The sequence below is a fragment of the Cavia porcellus genome, unplaced genomic scaffold (genome assembly GCF_034190915.1).
Source record: "Cavia porcellus strain 051 isolate PalLab524CR breed Dunkin Hartley unplaced genomic scaffold, mCavPor4.1 scaffold_7, whole genome shotgun sequence".
Classification (NCBI taxonomy): domain Eukaryota; kingdom Metazoa; phylum Chordata; class Mammalia; order Rodentia; family Caviidae; genus Cavia; species Cavia porcellus.
This window is the reverse complement of record NW_026947490.1, coordinates 20,228,379-20,251,227: the sequence shown is the minus strand read 5'-3', so window position 1 is coordinate 20,251,227 and position 22,849 is coordinate 20,228,379. Positions and strand designations below refer to the sequence as shown.

The 22,849-nt window shown below is 40.3% G+C and overlaps 1 protein-coding gene across 3 annotated transcripts in view; it reads left to right on the top strand.

Annotated features, from left to right (window-relative positions):
* Positions 1 to 22,642, top strand: part of LOC100720199 (cytochrome P450 2B4-like) — a 30,720-nt gene extending 8,078 nt beyond the window's left edge. For all 3 annotated transcript variants that reach the window (XM_063252796.1, XM_063252797.1, XM_063252799.1), the window contains 8 exons: positions 7,180 to 7,342; positions 7,474 to 7,623; positions 8,763 to 8,923; positions 9,434 to 9,610; positions 10,122 to 10,263; positions 11,469 to 11,656; positions 11,798 to 11,939; positions 21,600 to 22,642. In XM_063252796.1, coding sequence (XP_063108866.1) covers positions 7,180 to 7,342; positions 7,474 to 7,623; positions 8,763 to 8,923; positions 9,434 to 9,610; positions 10,122 to 10,263; positions 11,469 to 11,656; positions 11,798 to 11,939; positions 21,600 to 21,802 — 1,326 coding nt within the window. In that variant the 3' untranslated portion in view covers positions 21,803 to 22,642. The remainder of the gene's footprint in view (positions 1 to 7,179; positions 7,343 to 7,473; positions 7,624 to 8,762; positions 8,924 to 9,433; positions 9,611 to 10,121; positions 10,264 to 11,468; positions 11,657 to 11,797; positions 11,940 to 21,599) is intronic.
* The last annotated feature ends 207 nt before the right edge of the window (positions 22,643 to 22,849 follow it).

Genomic DNA, 22,849 nt, shown 5'->3' with positions numbered 1-22,849 from the left:
AGTAAGACAATGTAAATAATACAGGATTTCAGCCTAAGTCAATAGGAAAGTTAGGATAGTTACCATGGTATAACCTGCTATTTATGGTTCTAGAGGTCTGTGTCCTCAAATCTGACATGAGTGGACAGACCAGAACAAATTTAATTCAATCTAAATATGGCACTAGGACTACTGTGTCTTTTAAATCGTTATACACCATTAGCAATGACCTCTGCTTTTTTTTTTTTACATATAGTTTCAGAGCTGTCTCTACCAAAGACTAGCTTACCGTCTCTACCTCATGTCTGCTACTCCACTTTTCTGCTATATTTTGTCCACCTTATTCCCTCATTCCATTGTCTGCCCCGTTCACTGAGGCCTCTCTGCCACTGTAGCTGTAATCCTGATTTCTCTTCCTCTCTTTCTCTGTAATGTCCTTCAGCGCTCTCTGTAGGGTTGGATTGGTGGCCACGAACTCCCACAGTTCCTCCTTGTCTTGAAAGTATCTTATTTCTTCATTAATTTTTAGAGAGAGTTTTGATGGATATATGAACTTCGGTTGCATATTTTTTTCCTTCAGGACTTGGAATATTTCTCCCCACTCCCTTCTTGACTTAAGAGTTTGTGTTGATAAGTCTGCTGTTATTTTGATAGATTTCCCGTTATAGGTAACCTGCATCTTTTCTCTGGCTGCTTTTAATATTCTGTTTTTTTGGTGGATTTCTGGGATCTCGATTATTATATGCCTGGGCATAGATCTGTTTTGGTTGTAGGTAGCTGGCGTTCTGTATGCTTCTTTTATCTGGATATCATTTCTTTTTGCTATACGTGGGAAATTTTGCTTTAATATTTCTGTGAATATTTTTTGTATTTCATTTTTGGATGTTCCTGCTTCCTCACTCACATTCTTTATTCTTAGGTTATGTATCTTTTTATCATCTTCCAGTTTTAGAATTGCTTCTTTCTGGTCCCTTGTTATTTTTAAGAGGCTTTTTCTTTCACGTTCATAAGCCCTAAATCTCTCTTCAAGTTTCAGAAGGTTGTCTTTAGTTTCTGTCAAGGCATTTTGCCAATATTCAATGGAGTTTTTAGTTTCCTGATATTATCTTTGGATCTGTTTCATGTATTCTAAGTTATGCTTAAATTCTTCTTCAGATGCTTCTCTTTCTTTTCTGAATTCCTCAGTTCTTCCATCTGTGTTCTCTTGGGCGGGGCTTGTCATTTCTTTAATTAATCTCTTTATATCTTGCCTCACTTGGATCAGGAGTACATCTTTAAATTCCTCTATGAGATCATGTAAGTACTTTTTAATTTCGGCTGATGCTGTGTCGAGTAGAGGATGGTTACTGTGTTTGTTCTCTTCAGTGTTTAGTTCTCTTGGGTTTATTTTCTCCTGTTGAACAGCTGGATATTTTTTTTTATTTTTATCTCTTGTCATGTTTCTGGTTTCTTTCAGACTGTCCTGGAGTTCTCTGGCCCTCTCCGAATTGCTTAGGGCCTCTCAGAAGCGTGCTGGCTTGAGTTTTTGCTGTCCTCCCCAATTTGCTGTTATCTGGGGTAGGCTGGGATGCAGGGGCGGTACAGTCTAGTCTCTAGCCTCTGTGCCAGTTAGTTCCTAAATTAGGCTGTACTTTCTGGTTGTCACTGAGTTGTGACTATTTTGTATCCGCTTATTGGGCCCCAAGCAGAGGCTTGGTTTAGCCCCAGTAGCTCCTGCCAGTTCTCTTTGAATCAGAAGCAGCTGAGTAATGGCACAGGATTCTGCCCAAGTCCCAGCCGTTCTCTTCCAAACCTCTCTGTGACAGGAGCACCAGAAAAGCAGCTCTGCCCAAAACAAAGATGGCTCCCACTAAGTTCTCTGTGTGGAGCTGATGCCAGCAAGTAATCAGGCTCTGCCAGGACTCAAGATGTCTTCCACCAGCCCTCCCTACAAGGGGACCTGGTGATGTCACCAAGCTGCGGTTTCTGCCGCCAGGCTAATATGTCTGCACCAGGCTCTGTGTTATTGATTTCCCCGTGGTGGCGGGCCAGCTGTTCTCTGGCCAAACCCAGAAGCCGCGGGGTTCTCTGTATTCACCAGAGTCCGGTGCAAGTCCTCGTTCCGGGACCGCCGCACACCAAGCTGCCCACTTTTCCCGCACTCCCAGGACAGCGCGGGGCAGTGCACAGCGTGCGTTCTCAGCACAGTGCTGACCGATCAGATATCTGTGCACCATTTAAATTTGAAATGCCCGCGCTTTGTACGTCCGCTCTGGTGCAGCGGTGCAGACTTGGCTGCTACTTGGAGTCTGGGTCCGTTTCCCGCAGTCCCCAAAAGCAACTCAGCTTTTCGTGCTGGGTCCACGAGTCTGTTTGTTGATTTAAGGGTGCGAGATTTGCAGCCTCCCGTTGTTGGCAAAGGTCTCAGCGCGACTTTAAATCCTCCAGCTGTACTGTCTTGGTTAATAAGAATCGCTATCGATTTGTCCGGCCCTCTCCATGCTGTCTTTTTTTACCTTCGAGTTTGAATTCTCTGGAGAGACTCTTCGCTCGATCCCCTAGCCCACCGCCATTTTCAGAATCGGCACTGACTTTTTCTTGCTGTTTATCCCTAAACAATACAGTAAGCAATTTTTTACATAGCATTCCCATTGTTTGATATATTAGCTATCTGGGGATGATTTGATGTTTATAGGAGGATGAACACAGGTTATCTGCAAATACTAGCAAAGATTTTGATATCCAAGGGACTCCTGATATCTACTTCCCATAGATACCAAGGGGTGACTGTCCTGTCTACCAGTTTCTCAAGAGGCTGAACTGATAGAATCTTTCAAATTTCATGCTCAGGGCTAGAGGATTGTTATTGTCCCTTCCCTTGCACTAAGAGGGTGAGTCAGAGTTGTTCCCTCCAGAAATTACTGGGAGTCACAATGCAGATTGAATTTATGGCACAAGAATTCTTCGAGTTGACATCCAGGTTGGTCAGCCAGGGTTTAAAGGTATGAGTAAAGATGAGATTAAGAATACAGTTTTTTTTTTGTCTTTTTCATTTCAACCTTCTTAGAGCCTTAATCACTCAGAGTACCCTGGCTGGGCAATGGCTTAACCTTTTAGTTTCTGTGTCATAGGAAGGAGTGAGGCAGCGGAGGAGGGAACAAGGATCATTGATCAAGGGATCTAATCACCTCCACCAATATATTTAATATATATTTAAATATTTTTTTATTTTAAAAAAGATTAAGATAGAAGAGGACATAACAACATGTGTCAGAACAGAACAATTTAAGCAACAGTGTTTCATGAAGAGACAGCCTGACATAATAGTAGCTACCATAGTGTCTCTTTCCTTCAAATATTTGAATATACCTTTGTATAGTATAGTATAGAATAGTATAGTATGGTATAGTATAATACAGAATATACTTTCATATAGTATCAAACATAACAAGAAAGTATAAAACCATTCAAGAGAATGAAAGTATTACAGGGTATTCAGAACCAACTAACAAAAATGAACAATGGTTACTATATTATCTCCTTGTCTATAAAAATTTTTGTTTATAATATCACATATAGTAAAATCCAATAAGACACAACATGATAAAACCAATGGAGACAGAAGAACAAAGCTTGGTGGGACTTCAAAACAAGAGGATATTAAATCATCACTTGCTGTTATAATGTCTTGTTTTCTTCAAAATAGCTGTTCACACCAACACAGACAATAAAATCAAACAACCCAGAATAAAACCATTCCACCTAATGAATGAAAACATTATAAGGCTTCAAAGCAATATAATGGGGAATCAGGATTACCACATACTTTTTTGTATTGTTATCATTTCTTACACTAGGGAAACTATTCGATATTTATACATGTGAGTTTGATTTATTTCACTTACAAATATGGTGTCAAGCTGCGTCCATTTATTTATAAATATCTCAATATGATCATTCGTTATAGCTGAGTAGTATGCCATTGCATAAAAATACCAGATCCTTTTTATCCATTCCTCAATTGATGGACACTCAGGTTGTTTCCAAGCTCTGACTATTACAAATTGTGCTGCTCTAAACATGGGTGCACATATATCACTGTGGTATGATGTTTTCAGTTCTTCTGGGAATATGCCTAGAAGTGGAATATCTGGAACAAATGGGACTTCCAATCCCAGCTTTTTGAGAAATCTCCAGACTTACCCCCACAATGGTTGCACCAGTCTACACTGCCACCAACAGTGCAGGAGAGTTCCTTTTTCCCCACAGCCTCTCCAGCATTTGTTGTTGGTGGTTTTCTTCACGATGGCCATTCTTTATGGAGTGAGATGGAATCTCAGTGTGGTTTTAATTTGCATTTCTTTAATGAGTAATGATGCTGAATATTTTTTCATGTATTTATGTGCCATTTATATTTCTTCATCTGAGAATTGTGTATTCATCTCAGATGCCCATTTTTGGATTGGAACTTTGAATTTTTGGGGTCTGATTTTTAAAAATTCTTTATATGTTTTAGACAGAAGTCCTTTGTCTGAGGGACAGTTTATTAAGATTGTTTTCCAGTTTGTAAATTTTGTTTTCAGTATGATGGAGACTTCTTTTTATGTGTAAAAACTTTTTAATAAGAGGTGATCCCAGTTGTTGATTCTGGTAAGTATATCCCACGTGGTTTGATTCTTGTTCATGAATTCTCTACCTACCCCTATATCTTCAAGGTTCTTACCCAACTTGACTTCCAATAGATTTAGTGTTTCTGTTTTAATATTCAGATCTTTGATCCATTTAGATTTTAATTTAGCACATGGTGATAGGCATGGGTCTAGTTTTAGTTTTTGGCATGTTGGAGAGCCAGTTTTGCCAACACCATTTATTAAAGAGAGTGTCATTGTTCCATTGAACATATTTGGCCCCTTTATCGTAGATAAGGTAGTTGAGTGTGTTTGTAGTTGTGGTTGTATTTTCTAATCTATTCCATTGATCTTCAGCTCTGTTGTAATTCCAGTACCATATTGATTTTATTATAGTTGCTTTGTAGTATAACTTCAAGTCAGGGATTGTGATGCCTCCTGACTTGCCTTTGCTGCTTAGAATTGCCTTTGCTATTCTAGGTCTCTTCTGGCTCCAGATGAATTTTAGGAATGATTTCTCTAGATCTATGAGGTATATCGATGGTATTTTTTGTTTGCTCTTTTTTAAAAAACTTTTTATCAGTACTAGGGATCGAACTCACGACCACCTGCTTGCAAGGCAGGTGCTTATGCTGCTGAGCTAAATCCCTAGTCCCCATTGATGGTATTTTTATTGGGATTTCATTGAATCTGTATAAAAGTTTTGGGAGAATGGCAATTTTCACAATATTTATTTTTCCTATCCATGAGCAAGGGATGTCTTTCCATTTTCTGAAATCCTCTACAATTTCTTTTTTCAGTGTATTATAATTTTCCCCATATAGAAGTTTCACTTCTTTTGTGAGAATAGTTCCTAAATATTTCATTTTTTTGGTTGCTAGTGTGAAGGGTGTGGCTTCCCTTATTTCTCTCTCAGTGATTTTGTTGTTAGTGTATAGAAATGCTATTGATTTTTGAGTAATGATTTTGTATCCAGCTACATTGCTGAATTTATTTATTATATCTAGGAGTCTTTCAATGGAGTTTAGGGGGTCTTCTATGTAGAGTATCATGTTGTCTGCAAATAATGATAATTTAACTTCTTCTTTTCCTATCTTTATCCCTTTTATTTCTCACTTTTGTCTAACTGCTCTGGCTAGTATTTCCAGTACTGTATTAAATAGGAATGGTGATAAGGGACATTCTTGTCTTGTGCCTGATTTCAAGGTAAAGGCCTTCAGGTAAAGGCCTTCAAGGTAAAGGTGGTCTGTCTTTCCTCTCTGACAGCTTTTAATATTCTATTCTTATGTTGGATTTCTGGGATGGTGATTATTATATGCCTAGGTGTAGTTTTATTTTGGTTATGGTTATTTGGAGTTCTATATGCTTCACTGATCCTAATGCCAGTTTCCATTCTCATGTTTGGGAAATTTTCAGTTATGACTTCTGTGAATAGCCTTTTGATATCATTTTTGTTGTTCCCTTCTTTTTCATGTATCCCTATTAATCTTAATGTTGTTTTTCTTTGCATCATCTTGCAGCTGTTGAACTGTTATTTCCTGATTCCTTGTTATTTTTAAAAGATCTTTCCTTTCCTGTTCACTAGCTGCAATCTTGTCTTCGAGGTCTGAAATTCTATCTTCACTTTCATTGAAGTGGTTTTTTAAAACTTTCAATGGAATTTTTGATTTCCCATATATCTGTTTGCATCTGCTTTATTTATTCTGTTTGCTTCTTATATTGGTCATCCAGGGATTCTATCTTTTTGTTTTTTTCCTCCAATTTTCTTAACTGTGTATTCTTTAGATATATTTAGCATCTCCTTCATTTCTTTTATCATTTCTTCTTTTAACTGAGGGATTTTTTCTAGTTTCAATTCCTTCAAAGCTTCGTGGAGTTGCTTCTTTATTTCAGGTGCTATTATTTCAGGTGTTTCAGGTGTGTGGCATATATTTTTTTCTGTGCACATAGCTCTTAAGGTTTCTTGGGATGGGCTGGAGGTTTGAGATTGTATTTGGTCTTTTGTTTTGTCATTTTCCTATATTTCATGTTTCAGATGTTAATTCAAGGTTTCCCCTCAGGCTGTTGGGAATCCTCTTCTATGCCCTCAGCTCTTGAGACTCTGGCCACCCAGTTCCTGGATTGAGTGAGGATCACTGGGCCTGGGACAGGTAGATGCAAGCCCTGCGGGACCAGTTGAGTGTGGCAGGAAACTGTGAAGTTCCTTGGATGTTGGGAGTAATGATCTCAAACTCTCGGGCTCGGGATCCTGCAGGGACTCTCACTTCAGGCCGCCCAGTTTCCAGAATTGAGGGCACAGGCAGGCCCAAGTTCCCAGGGCCGGCAAGCCCAGTAAGTCAGGAAGTCAGACATTTTGTGCAGGCTCACCCAAGATCTGCTGAGCCAGTGCAGCAGGAAACCATGAAGTTCCCTGGCCACTGGGAGCAAAGATCTTAATCTCCTGGGGCTTGGCCTTGTGTGGGACCCTCACCAGTCTCTGGAATTGAGGGCGCAGACAGCCAAAATCCCTGGAGCCTTATTTAAATATTTTAATAGTTTAACCAGAGGTATGTATACTCACTACTAGCAATCCTGCTATTGGTATGTTTGGCAGTTCCGAGAGAAATACGGAGATGTGTTCACTGTGCACCTGGGGCCAAGGCCTGCGGTCATGCTGTGTGGGGCAGAGACCATACGGGAAGCCTTGGTGGACCAAGCTGATTCTTTCTCTGGCCGGGGGATGATTGCTACCATAGAATCTACCTTCCAGGGATATGGTGAGCACCTCAAAGGCACTGTGGTGGGGCGGGATGGAGGAGGAGACTTGGCAAAACTGAACATGAGAAAAGAAGAGAAAAGTGGGGAGGGACCCTTCCTCTGCACCTCATGTGTCTCCTACAACCACTAGGTGTGGTCTTTGCCAATGGGGACCGCTGGAAGGCCCTTCGGAGATTCTCTTTGGCCACCATGAGGGACTTTGGGATGGGAAAGCGGACTGTGGAGGAGCGGATTCAGGAGGAGGCTCAGTGTCTGGTGGAGGAGATGAAGAAATCCAAGGGTGAGACTTGAGGGGTGGGGTGGGTAGGGAAGGAAGACTTGGTGCTGAGAGAGAGGCAGTTTGCACAGCAATGGAAACAGAGAAAGTTACATATGCACAGAGAAGGATAGAAATAGAGGCAGATAGAAGGATAGGAACAGAAAGAGACAGAATAGAAATGAACAGAGAGATAAGCAGCAGGGCAACAAAGCCAGAGAAGCATCTGTGAGGCTCATGGTGTTCAAGAATAACTTGGAGAAATAGGCTGAGTGATTGTATGCTATTCATTTGTGTGCAGGGAAATCAATTCATGGGTTAATTGTATGCATCAAAGCTTTTACACAAGTCTTGCTTGTGTAAAAGGAAGCAAAGGGAAAAGGAGGAACAGCAGATATGAAACTAGAGAATTGTGTTTCCTCTCCCTTGAATGAAGTGCTGATGGGCAAGCAGTGAGCAAAGAGGCAGGTGGGTGTGCTGCTCTCAGGGGAGCATTTTCAGTTCCTTTGGGATCCTCTGTAAGAGGGCTGCAGAGGTGAAGGGGCTCTTGGTTTGCATCTCCATGGTTAGCATTCTTTAATTCATGTCAGGTATTTATTGTCTGGAGATACCAAAGCTGGGACAAAGCAATAGGGTCAGAGGGACTAAGTAGAAAGACAGAAGGAGGCAGAGAGTGGGAAAGAGGAAGAGACAAGCCTGAATGGGCCAAAAGGAAGAGAAAGCAACAGTACAGTGAGAAAGACTCAAAGAGGAAAAAAAAAAGATAAAGGCAGAGAGAGGGTGAGAGAGAAAATTAGAGACAGATGGATGAGTCTTAGGGAAGGTCTATAAAGGCAAGAGAGGAGACAGAGAAGTGAGCCAGATGGACAGCGTGAGAAAGAAAGAGACAGAGGCAGGGAGACAGAAAAGATCCCCACTACGTGATATCCTTGGACTAGTCTCCCTCCTTCTGAGTCAAGCCCTACAGGAGGGAAAAGAGGTAAAGGGTGGGGCACAGGAAGAAGTGATCAGGGTTTTTACACCTGCACAAGCCATGATGGGACATGCTGTACCACCTCTGCCCTGGGGCTTAACACTTTTTAGCTTACAGAGAGGGAATTGGGACCAGGATGACATGCAGGGCAGGGACCAACTTCAGAGGTTCTGTCTCTACCTTTTCCCAGGAGACCTTCTGGACCCCTTGTTCTTCTTCCAGTCTGCTACTGCCAACATCATCTGCTCTATTGTGTTTGGAGAACGCTTTGACTACAAAGATCAGCAGTTCCTGAGGCTGCTGGACCTGTTCTATCAGTCCTTTGCACTTATCAGCTCCCTATCCAGTCAGGTCAAGGGAGGGGGCTGGAGCACGGGGGTGAAGGGAGCAGTCAGGGCAAGGGAGAGTGATGGCCTGCTTTGGGGGGACCAGAAATGCACCCAGGGTCAGGAGAAGGGTGAAGACAGCACTCAAGGACAGGAACACTGAGACCTGAAGGGAGGGACAAACAGTGAACAGGGACCAAGAGGCTGAAAAAGAGAAAGAATAGTGAAGGGGATGTGGAAATAAAGTGGGAGAGACAGATAAAATGCAGGGTGGAAAAGAGAAGGGAGGAAAGAGAGAAGACAGGGAAGGAAAATAAAGGCTACAGATATTTTGAGACTCCAAAATGTGTGTGTGTGTGTGTGTGTGTGTGTGTGTGTGTGTGTGTGTGTGTGTGTGAAGGAGAGAGGCAGACTCAGGATGGAGAGATGGTGGGATAAAGATTGTCCGTGGAGATCTGTGGCCAAGGACAGCTTCACCCTTCAGTGTCTGTTAACTGGGTCCCTTGTGGACCTCAATGCCCCTTCTTCTTGGCAGATGTTTGAGCTCTTCTACAGTGTCCTGAAATATTTTCCTGGCACACACAGTGTAATCTACAAAAACCTGCAGGAAATTAACAGCTTCATTGGCCGCAGTGTGGAGAAACACCGTGAAACCCTGGACCCCAGCAACCCCAGAGACTTCATTGATACTTTCCTGCTGCGCATGGACAAAGTGAGAGGTTGGGGAAGGGGATGAATAGTTGGGGAGGATGGAGAGATGATCTGAAGAGAAGGAAAGAGGTAGAAGATGAGAAGAGGGGAAGGAAATACAGGGTGGGGAGGAGAGTATAGGAAAGGGGAAGATGGGAGTAGAAGAGAAAAGAAGATGAAGTGGATGGCAGGAGAAGACAGGAAGGAGAAACTGACATGGGCAGGAAAGAGAGAAGAGGCAAAGACTGGCTCGGGAAGAACATCAGAGCAAGGGGCAAAAAAAGAGAAAAACCCACAGAGGCAGAGAGAGAATGGGGAGACAGACAGAGAGAGAGAGAGAGAGAGAGAGAGAGAGAGAGAGAGAGAGAGAGAGCGCCAGTGAGCACTGGATGGGAAGGATGGAGAAATGCAAGGCAGGCCAGATCACCTGAGTCCCAGAAACAGAGGGAGGTTGCCCAGAGGGACAGATGAAACTTCCTGCAGCAAGGCTTTGGTCTTCCCTGACCATCTGTATCTCCTTACTCTGGACCTAGGAAAAGTCTAACTCACACACTGAGTTCCACCACAAGAACCTCATCCTGACCTCGCTTTCCCTCTTCTTTGCTGGCACGGAGACCACCAGCACAACTCTCCGCTATGGCTTCCTGTTTTTGCTCAAATACCCCCATGTCACAGGTGGGTGAGCAACAGCCAGTTGGGAAGGCCCTGTGATATCCTCTGGGCTGCAGAGGTGGGGTGAGGGCATCTCATGGATGAGAGATAACCGTGGGCACTTGTGCCAGGAACTCTGCAGGCTTTGGACTAGCTCCCCACTAAGCCAGTCCTGGGGACTTACAGGTCAATGAACAAGCCTCTATTAACCGGTTTTTCCACTGTTTTCTCTCATCACACTTAAACAGTGAACCATCTCTCCATCCATCCATCCATCTGTTTATTAATTCACCTGCGTACTTACTGATTCTTTTATCTATGGTTCGTCAAAGGAGGTATAGCTTTATTCATTTGCTTGGATGAACTGACTCGTTGATCCTTCAAACACTGGTAGTTGTCACTGAGCCACTGGTTCAGTACATTATTCATGCGTCTACCCACCCAGCTCTCTTTCAACTAAATTTTATTACTTAACCAAAAGCCTTAACCAATTTAGGCTTCAATTATCTATCATTGCTCCACTGATTCAGCTAATCTCATTTATTCATACCACGTTTACTTTTCATTCAAGCATTCCAACTTTTTATTTATTTATTCATATCTTTTTCTTGTCTATTTTATACATTTTTTATTTTGAAGAGATTAAGACAAAATAGGATAAAACAAAGCAGATCAGAACAGAACAATGCAAGCAACACAGTCATTCACCACATGACAACGTGATATTAAAAGTAGCCACCATAATGTTTCTTTCTTTGAAATAGTTGAGTGATTTTGTTTATTTCATTGATTCATCAATCTTTTCATTTATTGATTTAGCCATTGATTGATTGATTGATGGACTCATGAATTAAGTTACTGATTTATTCTTCTGGTATATGGTTTATGACCTAGGAGTGACCCACTTGCCAGGATCATAAATATTAGTTCAAATCTTCTTCCTTTTAGAGGAGTAGCTTTATGGTTAATACAAAATTCTGTACAAAATTGTGATGTGTGTGTGTGTAGCTGTTGATGTGGGGAGATAATTTGTACCATTACTGTATTTTAAAGGGTGAGAATTCTTGTTAATTTCTCCTCATTTCCTCACCCATAGCTGACTTCTTTGAGGGGGTGAATGGTATAACCATTTTCTGTAGGGATTTTCTGGCTCATTGGTCCAAAGAAAAAAAATGTTATTACTCAAATTCCTTTGGGTCATGGCGTTCATCATCCACTTTTCTGAGCAGAAAGAGTCCAAAAGGAAATTGAACAGGTGATTGGCTCACACCGCCAGCCAGCCTTGGATGATCGATCCAAAATGCCATACACTGAGGCTGTCATCTGTGAGATTCAGAGATTTGCGGACCTGCTCCCCATTGGTGTGCCCCACATGGTCACCAAAGACACCCACTTCCGAGGGTTCTTTATCCCTAAGGTGAGACCACCTGGGATTCCATGCCTTTGTATGAGCCTCTTTGGTTTCTTAACCCACTTCTCAACCTCCTGTTGGTTTCTCAGTGGGGAAACATTATTTCAGCTTTGTTTTGTAGTAATAGGTTTTGATCTTGTACCTCAGGGCACTGAAGTATACCCACTCCTGTCCACTGCTCTTCATGATCCACGTCACTTTGAAAAGCCAGACTCCTTTAACCCTGACCACTTTCTGGATGCTAAGGGGACACTGAAGAAGAATGAAGCTTTTGTTCCCTTCTCCATAGGTAAGTTGATCCATTAGCCCTCTCCTAGACACTAGAGGGAGGTTCCCATTCTCCCTTTGAGACAAAGGATGGCAAGTGCTTGTTTACTGAGGACCTTGCTTAATTTCCCTTGCTTTAACCTAACTCTCCTAGTCCATCTCCACTGCAGTCCTTGAAAAGACCTGAGCAGTCGGATTATGTCCTAAAGGCACATTTTGGTAATCAGGACCTTTGGCAAATACACAGTTTTTAAACATATGGGTGTTTACACCTGTAATCTTAGGTAGTTGGTAGGCTGAGGCTGGAGGATTGCAAGTCCAGGGCCAGCCTGGGCATCTGAAGCAAGAGCCTATCTCAAAATAAAATGGGCTGGTGATGTAGCTTAGTGCTAGAGTGCTTGCCTAGCATGTGCGCAGCCTTGGACTCAATCCTCAGTACTGAAAAGAGTTTCTGAATGGGAACAAATTCATTTTTAAAAAGCAAAGTGAAACAAAACAAAATATGTATGTCTCCCATTTGAGGAAGGCATGGTACAAACAAAGAGCACATTGAGGGAGAAGTGGAAGAAGACAAGTGGATGGCTTCCTGCAAACGGAGAGGGTTCAAGAAGACCCAGGGGAAAGGGAGGGGCAGAGAAGCTGGAAATGAGCAGAATAAAAATACGCTGTGTACAGAAACCTAATAACCTCAAGAAGCATAAACATGATGGGTCATGAAAATGGGATGTGTTTAATAATATCAAGGAAAGTAAACATTGGGGATGGAGAAGGGCTAATGTTTGAGGGCAAGGGATGAAAAAATAGAGCCCAGCTGTGTTATATGCACATATCTACTAACCAAGATGATTGTAAACTGCATATACTGCAAGTATGTACTAATAAAAAATATAACAACAACAGTAGTAGGAAGCAGACCTCAAGTATTAGCCTCATTCTGAAGCCAGTGCTCTATTGGAGGAAAAAGATAATGCATTAAGCAAAGCACATAGTGCCAGATCCAGGAAATGTGACGTAAGGCAGGGGAGGTAGACATTCATCAACCAGTCATAAAGTTATGATGTCATTAAATATACTTGGGATTGCCTGGAACAAGGTCAATTCTTACAAGGGGAAATTGCTTTTGTTTGTCATGGTAAATGCTCTAAAAGTGACTTTGGAATTGAAAAATAGTAAATACTGAGCGACTTTGGTGGGTTGATGAAAAGAACGCTTTGAGAACCTGGCTTCTAGGTTGAAGCCTCATGTGTGAGTATTAATCCGCCACTGGGAAGAGTATCCCAGGGAGAGGCAATCACAAAGGCCAGCAGACTGAAGGTGGTGTCTTCATGATGCACTGGAGAAACTAAAAAGCTCTGGTGTGTAGTTTAGGAATGGGGCAGGATGAAGAGGTCAGTTGAGCAGGGCCTGGAAGCCTGGGAGAGGAGCTTGGATTTACCCTAAAGCACTGAGGAGCTGGAGAAGGTCTTGAAACATTCAATTGTATTTGTTTCCATTTTCTGCTCTGCTTGGTTGATTTGTTTTTTGTTTTTGATTGAGGAAATATTTATTTGCTGCCACTATCTGAGCCAGTAGGTGCCCTGGTATAAATAGAAATCTTTCCAGTTGAGCATGAGATTGTAAACTCATATTCAAAGCACAACAGACTTGAAAACCAGTATATTACCCAGTCTCCTTCCTTTCTTTTTTCCTTTGGTTTGTTGAGCCTCAGTAACACTATGTAGTTCAGGCTGGCTTTGAGTTCACTCTGCAGCCCAAAATGAGCTCTAACCTGTAGCAGCCTTTATGCCTTAGCCTCCCAAGTGCTGGGTTTTCACTAGAATCCTCTTGCGTCAACCTTCCTTCTGGTTATGCAGGAAAATATTGTTGGATTAAGAAGCTTCTTTTACCATAAGTCTACATCACATTGATAAAGAATGGGGATATTCATACAGCTATAAGATATATTTCATGGTACATACAGTGAAGAATTAGATCTTAATCTTCTTTTTCTTATAATTTAGTTTCTTCTACATTTGAAACATACTTATTCAGAATTCCTGCTGGTGCATGCCTGTAACCCCAGCACTTGGGAGGTTGCGTAGGAGGATTGATATAAGTTCAAGGCCAGCCTCGGATACAAACTGAGTTCAAAGCTAGCCTGAACAGCATAGAGAAACCCTTCTCAAAGAATATTTTCTTAAATTCAACTTAAAACATTCTGTTATTGTGCAAAAACTATGAATCAAATATGTATCAGACTAAAATATAGTAAGAGGTAATATAACTTTGTTGAAGAGGCGTTATAATTTATGTCCCGCCTGTCTGCTAAACTTAGCAGTTTGAACCTGATCATATATAGACTTCATATCTGAACCATATAAAACAAAAAGCCAGAGAATCTGTTTAATTATATTTCTTCCAACTCTTGAATATGAAGTTTTTGATATCTGGAAATTCATGGTAAGGTAATATATATATCCTTAAGCCTTCTCTTGTTTTGTCTTATTTGGACATGTCTGAGTGGTTTGTAGGCTGTGCTGAAAGCTTGAATGCTATGAATTGCTGAGATTAGGTTGTCTGTTCCAAGAGTATATTCTCAAGTTAGCTGTGGTTTCTGTATGTATTGAGTTAGCTTTCAGTTTGCTATATAAGTAGGCAGCTTTATATCAAATTTAACAGGCTTCACCCATGGAAAACACCAATGTCGTTTTCTTATCTTTTGGGAGGAAGGAATTCCCCAGTTACAAGTCTTTAGTCTTGAGTTTCAAGAGTGACTCCAGGGACCTGGTGCAGTGGCCTTCTCCTTTGTTTTGTTGGGAGTTTGGAACAGTGGCAGCATGGAGGTGGAGGTAGGATGGGGTTTGTTTCCCGTGCTTGTTAGTTCTACCCTAGTTTACAGAAAGCAGAGATGTAGAGAGATAAGGAAAGGGGCAGATAGATAAGCAAAAGTGAATTATGAGAATGATACAGAAAGAGAAAGAATGACAAAGAGACTGAAAAGAAGAGACAGCATGGTGGGGCAGATAGGCAGGGGAGAGAGAGAGGAAGAAAGATCGAGACTGAATGAGAATGAATCAGATCCAAACAGAGCCAGGAAGTTCAGGTGGCATAAAGCAGAAAAGAGAAGAGAGAAATAAAAGATAGACCTAGAGATAGGGCCTGATAGATACAGACAAACAGAGGCAGACCACCCTGAGAAGAAGGAAAGCTAAATTGGGACAATGGAGTATAAGAGCAAAGGAGATATCAATAGTGTCCAAATGGAGAGCTCCAGATCTGGAGATGGAATGCAGAGAAGGCCTCAGGGTATTTTGGAGAAATCTGGATCACAGAATCTGTTCCAGGAGGAGAACCATCTTGGGACTTTCCCTGAGTATTAAGCTCATGGCTCCAAATTTCTGAATGTATCAGAGAGAAATGGGCACTGCCCTCAGGTACCAGTATGTAGGTGCAATATCCTAACAATCTGAAAAGCACTAGGAGTACCCAGAAATCATCCTTGACACGATTTTCTCAAGTTCATCAGTTTGCAAATGGAGAAGCACTGAAGTAAAGGGAGAGCCTCTCTGAACTGAATTTCGGGCTCTCTTTATTTTCATTACACCCAAGACCAATATTTTTAAACTGGCAGTGATTCATTACACCTCAGAGAAACTTGTGGGACCACAGATCTCCCCTTGTGTGTCCTGGTCTCATTTATAATTTTATGTGAAGTACAAGCGTATATGTATGTATATGCTTGAAGCCCTTAGATCTCAGGCAGAGGCCAGAAAGCAACCAAGATTGGGAGAATTGAGAGAGGAGAAAAAAAGGAGAGAGAAAGAAAGAAAGAAAGGGAGAGACAGACAGACAGATAGTTAGAAAGACAGACAGACACAGAAAGAGGCACAGTGAGACAGAGATAGATGGAGAGGTACATAATCTCAAAAACACTTTACCACTCAGAAAAAAAAACACGAGTTAGTACAGTATAGATTTTTAATATGAGTCACATATTAGTTTGATTTCCTATGAATAGTGACTGAACCTTTGCAGTAGCCCTGAAATGGACTATTTTCTGCATATGAAAAATGAAGAATACTAAAAATGTTATCTTGTACACGTGCACATATTTTTGTATTTACACATATGCACATACGGGTCTTTATCTTGTGGAAAAATCCTAGATTGAAAGGAAAATGCTCCTCTCTGTGGTATTTGAAAAAAATTTGTTTATTATTGCCAGTGTAGTTTGAGTCCAGATCACCAGCCCAGAGTCAGTTTAGAGTTCAGTTTAAATACATTTAGCAAGTATACAAGGTACACATCTGACCCAAAATGAAACTCATAGATTAAAATCAAAGGATGGAAAACAGTATTCCAAGCAACAGGAACCCCCCCCCCCCAAAAGCAGGGCTAACTATTCTGTTTCCAGACAATGTGAACTTGAAACCTAAAATGATTAACAGAGATAAAGAATGTCACTACATTCTGATTAGTGGAAAAATTCAAGAGGAAGAACTAACTATTATAAATATTTAGGCACCAAATACAGAAGCACCCATCTACATTAAACAAATAGTAATGGACATGAAGAACCAAATACACAAGAACACAGTTATAACAGGGGCTCTTAATACTCTCTCAAAGAGATAGATAAACTAGACAAAAAGTCAGCAAAGAAATAATAGAACTGAATCATCCCTGTGAGCAACTGGACTTACTAGATGTTTACAGAGTGTTCCACCAACCACGCAGAATACACATTCTTCTCAGGTGCATATGGGACATTCTCTAAAACAGACCATATAGTATCCCATAAATCATTCTTAAGTAACTGCAAAGGTATTGAAATTATCCCATGCATAATATCTGAGCATAGTGTACTGGGAAATTGGAAATTAATGGCAAAAATGGCAAAACCTTCATAAATACATGGAAATTAAATAATAACCTTCTGAACAACTAGTGGGCTACAGATGAAATTAAAGAAGAAATAAAGCAATACCAACAATTCAATGAAAATGCAGAAGCAACATACTGTAGTCTGTGGGATGCAATGAAAGTGGTCTCAACAGGGAAATATATAGCAATAAATTATCACATCAAGAAAACAGAACGAGTACAAATCAACAGTCTAATGCTTCATCTCAAGTTTCTAGAAGAAGGGCAAATTAATCCCAAAGCTCATAGAAGAGAGGAAATTGTAAAGATTAGAGCAGAAATCAATGCAATTGAAACTAAAAAAGCAATACAAAGATTTAATTAATCAAAAAGCTGATTTTTAAGGGAATAAACAAGATTGACAAACCTCTAGCTAACTTTATCAAGAAAAAGCATGAAAAAACCCAAATTCATTCCATAAGAACTGATAAGGGGAAAATGACTACAGATCCCAAGGAAATTCAAAAGAATACCTACTTTGAAGATTTCTACTCACACAGAGTGGAAAACATAGAGGAAATGGACAGATTTCTATAAACATATCAACACTAAAGCTCAACCAAGAACATATAGCAATTTTGAATAACCCAATATCAGCTATTGAAATTGAAAATGTAATTAAAAAGTTACCAACAAAGAAAAGCCGAGGTCCTGATAGCTTCATGGCTGAATTCTACAAGAAATTTAGAGAAGATTTGATACCAATATTCCTTAAACTCTTCAATGAAATTGAAAACGAAGCAATCCTTCCTAAATCATTCCTGAAGGTAAGTATCACTCTGATACCAAATCAGAGAAAGACCCAGCCCAAAAGGAGAACTATAGGCCAATCTCACTAATGAACATTGATGCAAAGTCTCAATAAAATGCTGGCAAACAGAATGCAGCAAATCATCCAGAAGATTATAACTCACAACCAAGTGGGATTTATTGCAGGAATGCAGGGATGGTTTAACATACACAAATCAATGAATGTAATATACCTCATCAACAGAGCCCAAACCAAAAACACAGGGTCATCTCAATAGGTGCAGAAAAACCTTTCAATAAAGTCCAATACATGTTCATGATAAAAACCCTTTAGAAACTCAGAATACATGGCATCTACCTGAATCTCATAAAGGCCATCTATGACAAACCAACAACCAACATTCAGGCAAAACCTGAAAGCTTTCACTCTAAAATCAGAACCAGACAAGCATGTCCACTATCACCACTCCTATTCAATATAGCATTGGAAACACTATCCAGAGCAACCAGGCAAGAGAGAGAAATAAATGGAATAAAGATAGGAAAGGAAGAAGTTAAACTATCACTGTTTGCAGCTGACATGATACTTTATATAGAAGAACCAAAAACTCCACTAAAAGACTACTGGAATCAACCTAAAAAAAGTGTAAGTTCCTATAGGCTGAAAACTACTACACTAAAAAAGGAGGTTGAATAGGATATGAGAAAATGGAAGGATATTCTTTTCTCTTGGCTAGGGAGAATGAACATTGTGAAAATGGCCATATTCCTAAAACTGTTATACGCATTTAATGCAATCCCAATAAAAATACCATTGACATACCTCACAGATCTAGAGAAAACACACCTAAAATTCATTTGGAAACAAAAGAGACCTAGAATAGCAAAGGCAATTCTGGACAACAAAGGCAAGGCAGGAGGCATCTCAGTTTCTGACTTGAAACTATACTACAAAGCCACAGTGATAAAATCAGCATGGTACTGGCAAAGAAAATAGACCTGAGGATCAGTGGAGCAGATTAGAAGATGAAATCACAACTACAAAGACACTCAGCCAACTGATATTTGATAAAGGTGCTAAGCATGTTCACTGGAAGAAGGATAGCCTCTTTAATAAATGGTGTTAGAAAAATTCACTCTCCACATGCTGAAGACTGAAACTAGATCCATGCTTACTGCCATACACAAAAATAAAGTCTAAATGAATCAAAGATCTAAGTATTAAAATGGAATCAATCAATCTACTGGAAGACAATGTAGGTTGAAGTCTTGGAGACATAGGGTTAGGCAGAGAATTCATGAACAAAACGCAAACTGCACAAGAAACACTTGAAAGCATCAACAACTGGGACCTCATATTATTGAAAAGTTTCTGCACTTCAAAGAACATCACCAACATAGTGAAAAGAAAACCCACAGACTGGGAAAGAATTATAGCCAGCGACCCCTCAGACAACGGACTTACATCCAGAACATATAAAGAATTGAAAAACATGAAGCCCCCCAGATTCAAAGACCCTCTCCAAAAATGGACATCTGAGATGAACACACATTTCTCAGTTGAAGATATACAAATGCCAAATAAATACATGAAGAAATGTTCCCCAAAACTGATCATTTGAGAAATGCGAATTGAACTAGCATTGAGATTTCATCTCACTCTGGAAAGAATAGTTCTCATCAAGAAAATATCCACTAAGAAGTGTTGGTGATGCTGCAGGGAAAATGGAACACTGCTTCATTGTTGGTAGGAGTGTAGACTGGTGTGGCCACTATGGAAATCAGTATGGAGAATTCTCAGAAGACTAGGATTGGAAGTTCTGTTTAACTCAGCTATTTCCCTCCTGCGTATTTCCCAGAAAAACTGAAAAGTTTATGTCATAGTGATGTATGTGTCCCCATGTTCATAGCAGCACAATTTGTAATAGTTAAATCTTGGAAACAACCAAAATGCCCATCAACTGCAGAGTGGGTGAAAAAGACGTGGTGTTTTTATTCAATGGAATATTACTCAGCTATAAAAGGGATGATCTTGAGGCTTTCATAGTTAAATGGAGGCTACTTGAAACTATCCTCATAAGTGAAATAAATAAGAATTATATTAATAAATATCACATTGTGTCTCTAGTGTAAAAAGTATTAAGAATTGTAGGAGTAATAAAACCCAAAATGTGTAATTTCTATGGTAAAAAGAGGAAAAAAAAGTGCTCCAAAGGATGTAGCAGCATGTATGTTTAAGTGTGTGAGATAGATGATCATATTACTGAGTGTTTTTTGGATCGTTGAGCATAACTGTTTGCAGTCTCTCTATTTGAATATCCACTTTGAATATCCAATAGCCTCAATTTTGTAACTTGAACAACTATTTCTAAGATGACAGTATGTAATTAGTTATTTCCTAGAGTCTATTTTTTTTGGAATTCTGTATTGTTCCTACCCTTCTTTCTGCTTTGCTTTTTTTCCTCTTTAAATACAATTAAAAAAATACATTTAGCAAGTAGGGAGTACAAAGCTGATTGCAGGTTAATACATGATGGGTTATATGTATTAAGTCATATGTTGACAAGGCTTGTTCTTAGCAGGTTTACCTATAAAGAAGTGTTGTACCCTTATACGCTCCCATCAACAGTGGAAAAGCTTTCCTTTATCTCCACAGCCCCACCAGCAATTGTTATTGGCTGATTTGTTGATGATAGCCACTGTTTCTGGAGTGAGAAGGAATCCCAGTATTGTTTTAATTTGCATTTCTCGAATAGCCAGTGATGTTGAAACAACATAAATGTCTGTCAACCATGGAATGGATAAAAAAGATGTATTTTTATACAAACGAGTTATTACGCAGCTACAAAGAAGAGTAAACTTGAGGTTTTTATTTTTTATTTTTTTTGTACTGGGGATTGAACTCGTGACCTTGAGCTTTCCAGAGATATATGCCATTGAGCTAAATTCCCAGCCCCAACTTGAGTCTTTTATAGGTAAATGGATGCAAGTGCACACCGTACTCATATGTGAAATGAATTAGACTCACATGTGTAAATACCATGCTGTCTCCTTCGTGTAACTACTTGAAAGAGTAAATAAGATCCAAAATGTATAATAGATATTATGAAAAGGAAAAGAAAGTAAACTGCTCAAAAGGAAAAAGCAACTGGGATAGAAGAAAGGAGAAAATAGATAACTATACCACTAATCCCTGTTAGTTCATCAAAAAGAACAGTTTGTGCTTTCATTGTTTGATTGCTTAATCATTATTAAAACCTCTATCTTGTAGTCTACTTTGAAGAACAACTACTTTGAAGATAACAAACAACCAGCAATATATTAACCAGTGTTAATATTCTATCTATTTTGTTTTGAAATTATGTATCATCATTTTTATTATTTTTTTCTTTTAAAATAGTTAAAAACAGAATTGTTTATCAATGGCAGGCACATCCTGGGAGGGAGGGAGGAGGGCTCAAGCAGAGCAAGTGGAATTAAAGGCATCCTTGACTGGCCAATCTGTCCCAGACATGAAGTCTGTGAAGCAAGTCAGAAAGCCTATACATTTTTCTAAGGGGGCAAATACAGACATTACAGCTGGATGCAATCAAGTTGATTAGTTATCTGGGAGAAACAGCTGGGTGCAGACAGTCGAGGCTGGTGCAGACAGTTGAGGCTGATCTTAGCAGTCTAACTATGTGACAGGCAGCATGAGCACAGACACAGGTTAAATAACTGATTTTTGACTTCTGCGAATGCTATTCTATAACATTGCCCTCACAATCTCACGTCGGGCTGCTGATCTCTTTGGAAATCAAACAAAGCTACAAAGAACTTCATGCCCTAAATCCTACTGAGCACTGAACACTGAACATTTTACCCAAAGATCTGCACCCAGTATCAGAAGGTTTGAGAACCTCCTCCATGTCTACCCATACTGCAGATTAAAGGTCATGCCTGTGCAATGACCACAGGTGTCTAATCTTGGGAATGTGACAGGGCAAAGAATATCACCCTGACCTATACCTATGATCCTCTGTTCCCACAGGGAAGCGTATCTGTCTTGGAGAAGGTATTGCCCGTGCAGAATTGTTTCTCTTCTTCACCACTATCCTTCAGAACTTCTCCATATCGAGTCCAGTGGCTCCGGAGGACATTGATTTCACACCCCAGGAGCTTGGTATTGGCAGAGTGCCCCCAACATACCAGATTTCCTTTCTGCCTCGCACAATAGACTCAAGAGAGAAATAAAGACCACAGGGTTATTCAGTGCCCTGACTCTAGAGAAAGGTCCTTCACGTCCTGCACCTGAGAAACCTGTTGTAAACCAGCATCCTTCCCCTTACCTGACTCCTTGCAAAACTTTTTGTTGTAGGCTTCTTTGCACACTGTTGCAGTCCTTCTGATGTTCTGTGTTGTATTCCTTCCTCATGTGAATAGAGATGCCAACATTATTACTGCATCAACAATAATCACACCCTTTATTCAGTGTGTATAAAGAAGTCAGGAGTTAAAAGAGACAACATGGCTCAAGGTCATTCTGAAGTGCTGCTTCCCAGGATACGGCTCATGCTGAGTGAGTTTGTCCTTGCCCAAAACAGTCACTCTGCGTTTGTCAACTCCTTTTGCTCCATGTTTTGTAATAGAGGTTCTATGTAGAAATTCCCCTCTCAGTGGCCCCAGGTGATGGGTGCAGGGGTCATGCCCATGCTGTGGATGAATAACAGAGGTCAAGGAATGACAACAGCCGCCTGAGATCATGATGCCATGAGTGGAGGAGCAGATTCATACTGTAAATCTCAAATGCTTCATGACAGCATAGTTAAAAGATCAAATTCAAGTAAGATAAAATGGCCCATTGTATAGTGTACAGTTCAGTGCTGCTATCTAGTTTGTTAACAAAGTTGCACCTATATCACTATCTAGTTTCAGAAATTATTTGTCATTTTCCCCAAAAGCCATGTACTTATTAATTAGCCACTCCCTGATCTCCTAACCCCAGCCCCTGCAAATACCAATCTGATTTCTTTCTCACTGGATTTCCTTCTGGTCTGTTGGATATTTCATATAAATACATTTATTCAAAATGTGGTGTTTGTCTTGTTTATTTTTTAAGAATACTTTGCAAGTCTTTTTTGAAGTTCTGTGATGTTGAGTGTGATAACTCGGACCCCGGTATAAAATCCAAAGAAGCAAGACATTAAAATTTGAGAAGCAAAGGCTTTATTAGGTAAAATCCAGGCCTGGTGATGAGTCTCTGGGAGCCAATTTGGAGACTGCGCCCCTCACAGCTAAAAG